We start from the raw sequence: 12,538 nt of genomic DNA on the forward strand, positions 1-12,538 counted from the left end.
CAGACCCAGTTGCCTTCAGCTGGATGTCCTTTGTTTATTTTGTTATCTTCTACTAACTTACTCACATATGGCCCATTGGAAATAGACCTTGTCACAGGTGAAAAATAAGGAGGATTTTTGTTAAGTCAGTGAGAAAACATAGTTAGAAGACATACACTTCTAAGAGATATAAAAAAAATGCTTTAGCATTTTAGTAATATGACTAGATGGGGGGGGGGAATCAGAAAGGATAGTAATAAGACATCCTATGGCATTCCTTTTAACTTGAATATCTCTCCTTAGAGAATAAGAAAAGAGACCAGTCTCTGGCCCCCATTATATTCCCAATATGGGCAGTAACTGAATTTATAGTTATCATCTGAACACCGACTATATACCACCCACTATGCTAAATGCTTTAGATGCATTATCTTATTTAATCCCATGGCAACTTTTGTGATTTTACAAAGTACCATTATCCCAAATATAGATGAGAGAAGAGTCTTAGCAAGACTGAATAAAATTCACAGGGCTACCTGAACTGTTAAGTGAGAGACTGAGATTCCAATCCAGGTCTCTTTGAATCCAGTGCATTTAACTCCATGCAATGATGCCGTAGAATACCATTCTGTAAGGTCTGGGCTGATGTTTCAATCTTTGCCTCTAATCGGTAAACTCCTTCAGGGCAGAATTTATTTCTCATTAATTTTTATATTCTCAGAATATGGAATAATGCCTGTTACAGAACAGGGACTCAATGATTGTCAAATGAACTATATGATGAATTAATAAATAAAGGCAGGCAGGAATTAATTTTAAAAGGAGACAGTAAATTGAAGTTTGTGAAAAAAGCTAATTCTGCACCCAGTTACTACCCCTGTTGTTGGTTTGGTGCCCCTCCATTTCCACTGTACCAACATATGAGTATTTTATGATAAGCACCATTTTTACTTTAGAATTAAATGAAATGCTTTCGAAAATATGTAATTTACCCAGGGATTTAAATGAACGATTGAAATTCCATAATCAGAACATGACACGACCAAGAAAGCGTATAATCATATGTTTCCTATAATAAGCTACTTGAAGTGTTCTTAGGGTTACAATTTTGTAATCTAGACATGAGAGGAAGATCTCTGCTCTTGACAACATTCAACACAGGCACTTCAACTGGCTTTGGATGAAAGACAAACCCCTTCTTTTGCATTACATAGATGTTCTCTCTTTCCTTATCTGTAAGCGGACAGTCTTAACCGTTACCTTCACATCCTCTGCCATCTTTCTCCAGCTTCTGGCAAGCTTGACCCTTGCAGTAGTAACTGCCAATTGTATCACGGCATTGGTTCTGACGCCGTCAATGGTACATTCATTTATATCTGCAATTGAATATTTAAACAGAATTAGCCTCCTCTCACCAGACACATAAAAAGACTTCAGTGGCTCTCTTAAAAACGTATCAGAACAGAATGACTTTATTCCTTGACCTCAGATTAAATGAGATAACACTACAATATCTTACTTTAATTAGAACTAATGTACTCTAATTTTGACGTAAAGGAAAAGGCAGGTCATAGCCTTTGGCACTTGAAATATTTTTGAACAGTGTACTAAGGAGTTGTTTAGTCTTATGGAATTTGGAGACTTACAATATACGTCCAGAAATTTCATATTCAAGTCATCATTTGATGACTCACAGATAGTGAGTCAGAACACTAGGTTGCCTATTTGTCCATTAAGTAAAGGTTGTTACTGGCTTCTCAAGTAAATAACTATTGAGCACCCTCATTATATATCTGGCATTGTGCTGGGCAGGGTGGTAGAGGTAGAAACATAGTTCCAAGGTTTCCAGTGGTCAAAATCCAGGTGGGGTTGAGGACCGCAAGGAAGTGTGATTTGGTTGCGTCCATGTACTGGACATGTCCACACTCCATTCTAAACCTGTGTCCAGAGCCTATCTTTACAGAGGTCTCCCCCTCATCCAGTTTAGAGGTAATAAGCATCCCAACACGTCTGAAGATTTGAGAGTGATGTGTCCTGCTCACAAGAGGCTGCTCGCCTCCATGTTCCCTAACTGACCTACTAAATCTTTGCCTCAGGAGATGAGTGTGGCTGGAAGACAGAGAGGGTACAAAGGGCACGAAGGAAGTGGGGAGGAGCAGGTAAAAATGGGAGAGAGTCAGAAGGAAAATGTGTTCATCCAAAAGAGCAGAAGCAGCTGACAAAGTAGAAGCATAGAAAAAGAAGGGCTGAGTGGTCCTGACTGCGGAACCATGAGGACAGGGCACTGATCCTGGAGGAGCGAAGAACTGATAGGCAGAGTGAGCTGTGGTGCTTCCTGACTGGATGTTACGGTCTGAAGCATGGCTGTGCAGGTGTTGAGACCGCTTTTGTTTGTTTTTAGGTGACTTTTTATTGAAATGTGCCATAGACACAGAAAAATATATAAATCCTAAGTATACTGTTGGGTGAGTTTTTCAGATATAGAATAGACCAATGTAACCACACTAAAGAGAACATTACCCTGCCTGGCTGAAGGTAGCAATGAGCCCAATCTTTAATCACTAAGGGTTACAGGTTTTGTCTTTTTGAACGATATAGGCAGAATCATACTGTATTTGTGTCTCTGTTGTGCGGCTTCTTTTTTAAAAAAGACTTTATTTGAGACAGAGAAAGAGAGAGAGAGAGCAAGCACAAGCAGCGGGAGGCAGAAAGAGAGGGAGCAGTAGACTCCCTGCTGAACAGGGAGCCCAACATGGGGCTCAATCCCAGGACCTTGGGATCATGACCCAAGCCAAAGGCAGACACTTAACCTCCTGAGCCACCCAGGTGCCCCGGTGTCTGGTGTCTTTCAGCATTCTGTTTCTGAGATATACCCATGTTGTTGCATACACTTGCAGTTTGTTCATTCTCATTCCTGTATATTATACAAGTCTATAAATACACCACAATTTTAATTGACCCATTTCATAGCTGATGAGATATTGGATATTTTCTTATTTGGGGGTTAAGAGTGCTGTTATAAACATTCTCAGAACTGTTTTCAGTGAACTAACGTGTGCACTTCTGTTGTGTAATATATCTAGGGCTGGAATTGCTAGGTCAAAAAGTATGATAGCTTGGCTTTGGTAGTTATAGCCACATAGTCTTCTAAAGAAGTTAGGATCTAAGTTATACTCTCACCAATGGTATATTAGATACCAGATGCTACTCATGCATCCCTGCCAGCATCGGGGATAGTCTCTTTTGTTTTGTTTTATTTTTACTCTTCTGGGAGAATGTATAATATTATCATATTACAATCTCTAATTTGCATTTTCTTGATGACTAGTTAGTTTAAGCACATTTTCATGTTATTGTGCATTTGGATAACATCTTGTTGAAGTGCTTGTTCAAATATTTTGTCCATTTGTCCAGTTCTTAAATTACTGGTTACTTTACTGGGGGGTAAGATAGAATGTTAAATAGCAGTGGTAGTAATGATCGTCTTTGCCTTCTGAATGCAGAAGGATTTTTTTTTTTTAACATTTAACTGTTAAGCATGATGTCTACATAGTTGGGTTTTTAAAATAGATTAGTTTTATCAGATTAAAGGATAGTTTTTTTTTTAACATTTCACTATTAGATATGATGTGCACATAGTTGGGATTTTTTTTATAGATAAGTTTTATCAGATTAAGAAATGTCCTTTCTACCCCTAGTTTCTTTACTATTTGTATTATAAATAGATGTTAATAAAGATAGTTATATGGTTTTTCTTGTTCATTCTGTTAATGCAATAAATAGAGCTGATTGATTTTTGTATCCCTGAAGTAAAGGTGGTCATGATACAGTGCCTTTTTAATATATTTCTGGATTCGGTTAGCCAATATTTTGTTTAGAATTTTTGAGATTATATTTATGAGAAAGACTTGTCTATATTTTTTATTTCTTGTAATATCCTTGTTAGATTTTGGCATCCAGATCATACTGGATACGCAAAACAACTGGGAAAGGTTTTTCCTCTTCTTCTATTCTCTGAGATAATCTATATAAGATTGTTGTCATTTCTTACTTAAATGTTTGGATGAGTTCGCCTGTGATTCTATCTGGGCCTGGGATTATGATTGTGTACTTATGCGTATGTGTGTATGTGTGTGTGTGTGCATAGTTTTTAATTACAGGTTCAGTTTCTTTTGCAAATATAAGAATATTCAGATTTTGATTTAAACATGTAAAAAGATTGTTTCAAGGAATTCGTCTTTATCATGTAAATGTTCAGATATATTGCTGTTAAGGTGTTCACAATGGTCTCATACTATCTTTTTAATGTCTGTCTAATTTATAGTGAGGTTCCCTTTCTTATTCCTGAAATAACTGTGCATCTTCTCTATTATTTTTGATCAGCTTTGGTATCTATCTATCTACCTATCTTCATCTTTAAAAAACAAATTTTTGGCTTTATTGGTTTTTCAGTATTCCACATTTTCCATTTAATTACATTAGCACTGTGATCTCTATCATTGCTTTCCTTCTACTTTCTTTAGATTTCTTTCACTGCTCTGCTTCTAAATTGTTGAGATGGAAATTTATATCATTTATTTTTAGACTTCCTTCTTTTAAAATATTTCTGGTTATCTACAAATGGGTAACAAACCACTCCCAAATTTTTTTAAAAAGGCGATTGACTGGGGTGCCTGGGCGGCTCAGTTAGTTAAGTGTCTGACTCTTGATCTCACAGGGTGTGGTGCATAAATAATAAATCGTGGAACACTAAAAAAATAAAATAAAATTAACAACAACAACAAAAACAACAAAAAGAAAGCAGAAAGAAAAAGAAAGGCAATCTACTGTTATCTTTCACATTTCTGAGGACTGACGGATTCAGTTTGATGGTCCTCATTTGGGATTTCAAGTATGGTAGCAGTCAAGTGACAGTCAGGGTTAAGCTTACATAAGGCCTTTTAACTCATATGTTGGGATTGGGGCTGAGATGGTTGGAATATTTGCGTGGTTTGTGGGGCATTGATATCTCTCTCCACGTGCCCAAATTTGACTTTCTCACTAAATGGTGGTCTAAAGGTAGAGACATTTTACAAGGTGGTTATCATTCCTCAGAGAGATTTTCTAAGAGATCCAAACAGAAGCTACAAAGCTCCTTATGACATAATCTTCGAAGTACATTGGATTGTTTCTTAGATATCTTTTGGTTAAAGCAGTCACAGGCCAACTGAGAGTCTAGGATCTGGAGAAATTCCTTCCTACAATGTGGGAATTACCGTTTCCAGGAAAGAAAGAAATTGATGGCAGCGTTCTTAGACAGAGCATACCACAATAATATAAATTTCCCTAAAAATAAATTATTAGCCATATCCCACAGGTTTTCTTGTGTTATAATGTGTCATCACTCAATTCAAAATATTTCCTAATCTACATTAACCCTTCTTTGGGTTATTTCAAGATACATTTTGAAGGTTTTTTCAAACATTTGTGGCATTTCCAATCATCTTGTTCATATAAGACGCTGTATCAATTTGGCCGGCTACACAGTATAACTTACATGACTTCAATTCCTCAAAACTTATTAAGGTTTGCTTTATATTCCAGCATATTGTCAATTTTGGTTTAAAAAAAAAAAAATCTCTGTTTACTGGAAAATAAGATCTACAATTCTCAGGTGCTACATTTTCTCTAAATATATATGCAATAGACATACTACATGTATATATATATTTTATATACATATTTCAAATATGTACAAATATGTATATTTAATGACTTTGAGTTTATTAATCATGTTTTTCATATCATTGTATCATTGTATCCTTAAGGACTTTTTTATATGTTTTATATGTTTATTGTACAATCTACATGATTTTATGTTTGTCCTTTTATGACTACAAGTTGTGTTTTATATGTTTTGAAGCTCTATTGTAAGTGACATACAAATATAGAATTGCCACATCTTCCTAGCAAATTAACGCTTTGTTATTTTAAAATGCTCTTCTTTAGATACAGCTATATTTCTTTCATTAAAGTTGAGGTTTAATGATATTGGTATAGCTTTATAAGTTTTCTTTTGGTTTGTGTTTGCATGACATTTTATGCTCTAAACTTTTAACTTTTTCTATATGCATATATTCAAGAAACTATATCCATATATTTATATTTGTCTATATGTGTTATTTTAAATATTCCAATATCCTTAAGCTGTGATATTATATCATTGACTTTAATGTAATTACTGACATATTTGGATTAAAGTTATTTTACTGTTTTTCTAAATTTCTACATATCTTATGTTACTTTTACTCTCTACTACTTTGTTCTCTTGAATTTATTATTTTACTGTTCTATTTGCACTCTATATTAGATTGTCAGTTATACATCCTTTATTATTCTTTGAGTAGTTACTCTAGATATTAAAACATCTATTATTAAATTCTAATATAAATTAGTACTTTAACTACTTCCCTGGCAATGCTAGAACTTACATTTTAACTCCATTTATGCTTTTCCTGCTTTTATGCTATTGCTATCATGGTTTTTAATTTCAGATCTTTAGAACCCGTAACACTTATTATTATTTTATATAGTCAATAATGTGGTGTATAAACAATGAATTTTGGAACAATGAAAAAAATTAAATTAAATTAAATTTTAAAAATAATAACTTAGACATCCATATATTTATCTTTTCTGCTATTCATTACTACTTCCTGCACTTCTGTGTTTCTTTCTGGAATAATGTTCCCTCTGCCTGAAAATTGCTTTTAGTGTCTTTTCATGTGGATCTTCTGGGTTTTTGTTTTTGTTTTTTCAGGTTTTGTGCGTCAGGAACTGATATGCTTTTACTTTAATTTTTAAATAAACTTTTATACAACTTTAGAATAGTTTTAGATTTTGCAGAAAAAACTACAAAGATAGTACAGAGTGCAAAAGATAGTATAGGCAGCTTCTCAGTGAAGCTCACTGCTACCACCAGCAAAGGCTCCTGTCCACTATCCCTTCCAGCAGCGCCTCTGAAAAGCTTTATGCCATCCTGTGGGCCGTAGTCATACCCTCACCAAGATCTGAATTTCAGCCTGGTGGGTGGGCAAGGGGAGAATGCTTCCAAGTCCATTCTGTTCTTGGATAAGCTCCTTCAGTCCTAGACATAATGGCTGTTCCCTACCATCTGCTGTTCCTATATTCTCTACCATTCTCTTTATCTTTCTGAGTACTTTATCTTCAGTTTTTAATTAATTATCTATAGTACTTTTCTCCCCGATCAAATACTTTCTGTGGTTTCTGTCTTTTATTGGACTTTGACTAACATACATTCTCTTCAGTATCTTGATCCATCAAATTTTGGCTTCCATGATAGATTTGAATTCCAATTTATATCTCCTTAGCTCTGTGTATCTTTTCCCCTCATTAGCATCCACTTTCTTTTCACCTTTTCAGCTTGTCCCATTATGTTACTTATGAATCAACCCCTCAGGGGTTTACCCTGAGTCACCTCACTGACTTTCCTGACTGCTATGATATTCTCTGTTGTCTTCAGATGAGTGATTTTTATATTATATGCAACGTTTTAAGCTTTTCCCAGCTAGAGAATTGGTCTGCTAATATTTACGCCATCATAGCCAGTAAAAGAAATCCTATTCACACTATTTCTTGATCTTCCTTACCTTTCCTTACAGTAGTCCAAAGAAAACCTCATTAATTGGGTCAGTGCAAACTTGTTTATTTTTCTTAACAATCTGACTCAGTCAACAAGCCAGGTATTCAAGACTAATAATCATGAAATGATTAAGACTCTATAAATAGGTCCTGAGCTTTGTGCTACAGGGTATCATAGGAAGATCAGTGAAGACTGAATTCCTAAGAAATACTAGAGTGTAAGTTTACATACCAGTTTGGATATTATTCTCTAAGCTTGGTTGCTGAAAAGAGCATTTATGTTGGAATAGATTGTATATCAAGAGTCTTGTAATTCTACTCTTAAGAATTTATCAAAAAATATATTCCATAAGAATTTGACTGTGTTAGACACTTTAACATTCACAGTATCATGAAAACCTCATTATAAACTGATGGACTTATACAAAATTATATTTATTCAAAAAACTAAGGTCGTTAAAAGGAAAACTGAAGATAATACAGATATTAAGCAAACCATTTATAACCTAAATGTTCACCAATATAGGAATTTCAAAATGCATTAAATATGTCACTTCAGTGCAGCCATTACAAGTTGTAATTATAATGGCTATAAAACAACATGGAAAACTGTTATGTTGAAATAGATTACAAATTATTTCTACATTTCAATCACAACTATTAAAGGCATATAATCTTATGGAGAAATCTTGGAAAAATTAAAAATTAAATATTTTGACATATAACAGTGGTGGAATTATGTCTTTTAAAGTTTTAGTTTTTGTTATAATATCGCTGATGCCATCATTCTTTTAAAAAATAGGTCTGAAATTTCTGACAGGTAATAAAAAAACAAAGAATAATATAATAGTTTATATAATTTTCAGGTGACTGTTCAGATGAAAATATTTTTTAGGGAGGATGCATTTTTTGCTGGCATTAAATTCTTATGGCAAATTGTTACATGAGTTTTCAATATAAGGGTCATTAGATAAGATGACAAAGCTCTAACAGAATTTTTCAGAAAGTGCCAAAGTTTTCTTCATCAATTTTTACATACCTCTCTCAAGGAAATCCTGTACAAGGGATGGAGATAAGGAGGAGGAGGGCAGTACCCTAGCATGTCACCTCTAATACAATAAATAAAATTGTTTTAATCTGTCTTTCACATTAGGTAGCTCTCAACTTAAAATTGTTTGAATAAAGTGGTTGTTTTTGCTACTAAAATTATTTGAAAATTCCTTCCCTAGACTGTAATATCTGGTTAAGGGGGAGTTTGAGGTAAGGCCTTTTACTCCTAAAGAATGTGAACAAGTATATATCTGTGAGATAATATGAAAGAAAATAATCAATTAAGATTCCTAGTTTGGGGGGCACCTGGGTGGCTCAGTAGGTTAAGCCTCTGCTTTCCGCTCAGGTCATGATCTCAGGGACCTGGGATCAAGCCCCACATTGGGCTCTCTGCTCAGCAGGGAGCCTGCTTCCCCCTCTCTCTCTGCCTGCTACTCTAACTGCTTGTTATCTTTCTGTCTGTCAAATAAATAAATAAAATCTTTTAAAAAAATTCCTAGTTTAAATTCCTGAAATATATATATTTTTCAAAGATTTTATTTATTTATTTGACAGATCACAGGTAGGCAGAGAGGCAGGCAGAGAGAGAGAGAGAGGAGGAAGCAGGCTCCCTGCTGAGCAGAGAGCCCAATGCGGGGCTCAATCCCAGGACCCTGGGATCATGACCTGAGCCGAAGGCAGAGGCTTTAACCCACTGAGCCACGCAGGCGCCCCAAATTCCTGAAATATTAAAATAATGAGTATCATGTATAAAGATCCCTTTCCATATATGTCTACTTTACTTAAAACTAACAGTAAATGTACATTATTAATAAATATCAGACAGAATTTGGCCTCTTCAAAAACTCATAATCAAACTAGCAAGATAGGACTTACCCATTGGCAGAAGATAATAAATAAAATATCTAAATAATTAGATATTTTGTTGGTCAAAATGACTAGTGTACAAAAATGGTATAAAAAGGACCTAAAATCTCTTCCTTCTACTTAGGAAGAAGTTTAATAGACATAAAATAGCAAGAGATATTTTAGAAATACACTTTATATCGTTGAACCTAAAATAATACCAGTAGTAAAAAGCATAAATGAAAAGGCTGATAGACTTCCCCACATAAACTTTAAAATCTCCCATTCAGAAAGGCCAAAATTAAAAGACCAATAAGAAATGAGGGAAAAAAAAAAAAAGAAATGAGGGAAAAAAAAAAAAAACATTGACACATGTAAGGCAAAGGGGAGAAATCTTTAATATATAAAATAATTACTGTGTGTCAAAAGATAAAGATGAGCTCCCCCAAACAGAAATTTTATTTAACAAAATAAAATAAACTGAAATCAGAAATATAAATATCTAATAAATGTCAAATGTTGTTAAGCTTAATCGACAAGCAAAGAAATTAAAACTAAAATAAAATGAACATTCTTTCTCTATCAGAGTTACAAAGATTAAAATCAATGCTAATGTGTATAGGGTTTTTTAGGGTGTGGCAAAAGTGATGAACCATATTTACTAGTGAGGGTACAAACTGGGCAATGATTTCTGATTCAAGTATCAACAAAGATCAGATGGTGGTTAATATGCCCATATTACCCAAAACAATCTATAAATTTAATGCAATCCCTATCAAAATTCCAATAGCATTTTCTATAGAACCAGAACAAATAATCCTAAAATGTATAAGGAAGCACAAAGATTCCAAATAACCAAAGTAATCTTGAGAAAGAAGAAAAAAGTAGGAGATATCACAGTCCCAGATTTCAAGAATATACTACAAAGTTAAAATAATCAAACAGTATGATACTGGCAAAGAAAAAAGAAAAAGACACTTAATCAATGGAAAAGGATAAAGAGCCCAGAAATAAACCCATGCTTATATGGTCAATTAATCTCCAACAAAGGGGGCAAAAATATACAATGAGAAAAGACAGTCTTCAATAAATGATGTTGGGAAAACCAGACAGTTACATGTAAAAGAATGAAACTGGACAATTATCTTATGTTATGCACAAAATAAACTCAAAATGGATTAAAGACCTAAATGTGAGATATGAAACCATAAAACTCTTAAAAGAAAACATAGGCAGTAATCTCTTTGACGTCAACCTTAGCGACACTTTTCTAGATATGTCTCCTCAGGAAATGGAAACAAAAGCAAAAATAAACTGTTGAGACTACACCAAAATATAAAGCTTTCTGCACAGTGAAGGAGATTATCAACAAAACGAAAAGGCTTCCTACTGCATGGGAGAAGATATCTGTAAATAATATATCCAAAAAGGGGTTAATACCCAAAATATTTAAAGAAATTACACAATTCAACACCAAGAAAATAAGGATAATTCCATTAAGAAAATGGGGAGAGAGCCCGAATAGACATTTTTCCAAGGAAGACATACAGATGGCTAACAGACAGATGAAAAGATGCTCAACATCACTCATCATCAGGGAAATGCAAATCAAAACCACAATGAGCTATCACCTCATAGTCATCAAAATGGCTAGAATAAAATAAAAAAAAAAACAAGTATTGGCGAGGATGTGGAGAAAATGGAATCCTCATACAGTATTGTGGGAAATATAAATGGTGCAGCCACTATGGAAAACAGTATGGAGGTTCCTCAAAAAATTAAAAATAGGAATATTGTATGATCCAATAATTCCACTACTGGATATTTACCCAAAGGAAAAAAAAGCATCAACTTGAAAAGGTATATACACTCCTATGTTTACTGCAGAATTATTTATAATAACCAACCTATGGAAGCAACTCAAGCGATAGTGAAGATATAGTATATGTATATACAATGGAAAATTAACTCAACCATAAAGAAAGAATGAGATATTGCCATGTGTGATAACATGGATGGACTGGGAGGATATTGTTAAGTGAAATAAGTCAGACAAAGATAAAGACCATGTGATTTCACTTACACGTGGAATCAATATAACAAAACAAATAAAGCAGAAAAAGACCCATAGATACAGAGAACAAGCTGGTGATTGCCAGAGGGGACAGGGGTCAAGGGATGTGCAAAATAGGTAAGGGGAGAGAGAGGTATGGGCTTTCAGCTATGGAATAAATAAGTCATAGGAATAAAAGGTACAGTATAGGGAATATAGTCAGTGGTTTTATAATAGCATTGTATGGTGACAGATGGTAGCTACACTTGTGGTGAGCACAGCCTAACATATAGACTTGTCCAATCATTATGTTTCATACCTAAAAGTAATGTATCATTATGTGTCAACTATACTTCAATTTAAAAAAAGAAATTTAAAAAATCGGAACTTCTCCATTCAGTAATTCTACTTCAAGAATATATCCCAGGGAAAAAATTACAAGTGTCCTTAGTGATTCATGTATTTTTAAAATCAGATGAGGAAAAATGGAAACTAAATATCATATAATAGAATTTTAAGTAAATTATAATACATCCAAACAAAGGACCACTATACAAGAATTAACACTCACATTCCAGGGAACTATTTATTCACCTCTGCATATGTCACAACATATTAAGCATGTATGTATGTATAAGTATATATATGTGTATATGTAGTGGTAACCCCATATGTATTCTACTTATCTTCTTACCTTTAAGTATCAATATATCTTATTAGCAAAAAAAGTAAGAACACAGTCAAATATGCTAAAAGTACCTATCTCTGAATGAAGTTGATGATCTTTTGTTTTGTTTTGTTGTCCTGTATTTGCCTGTTTCACAAGTTCTTTGTAATAAGTGAATTTTGAGAAAAATAGTGCAATGAATGCAAAAAAAATTAAAGTTAAGGCTAAAAGGTTCTTAGCACCTCTCTTTCTTTTTTATACACTCTGCCGCGGTGCACAATTATATCACTTTAAGTGTAGTC

The 12,538-nt window shown here is 33.9% G+C and overlaps 1 protein-coding gene across 1 annotated transcript in view; it reads right to left on the reverse strand.

Annotated features, from left to right (window-relative positions):
• Window positions 1-12,538, reverse strand: part of LOC116589932 (EGF-like and EMI domain-containing protein 1) — a 174,379-nt gene that overhangs the window by 124,629 nt on the left and 37,212 nt on the right. The window contains 2 exon segments of the mRNA XM_032341671.1: window positions 516-657; window positions 1,240-1,355. Of these exon segments, the coding sequence (XP_032197562.1) occupies window positions 516-573 (58 nt within the window). The 5' untranslated portion in view covers window positions 574-657; window positions 1,240-1,355.

The sequence above is a fragment of the Mustela erminea genome, chromosome 1 (genome assembly GCF_009829155.1).
Source record: "Mustela erminea isolate mMusErm1 chromosome 1, mMusErm1.Pri, whole genome shotgun sequence".
NCBI lineage: Eukaryota > Metazoa > Chordata > Mammalia > Carnivora > Mustelidae > Mustela > Mustela erminea.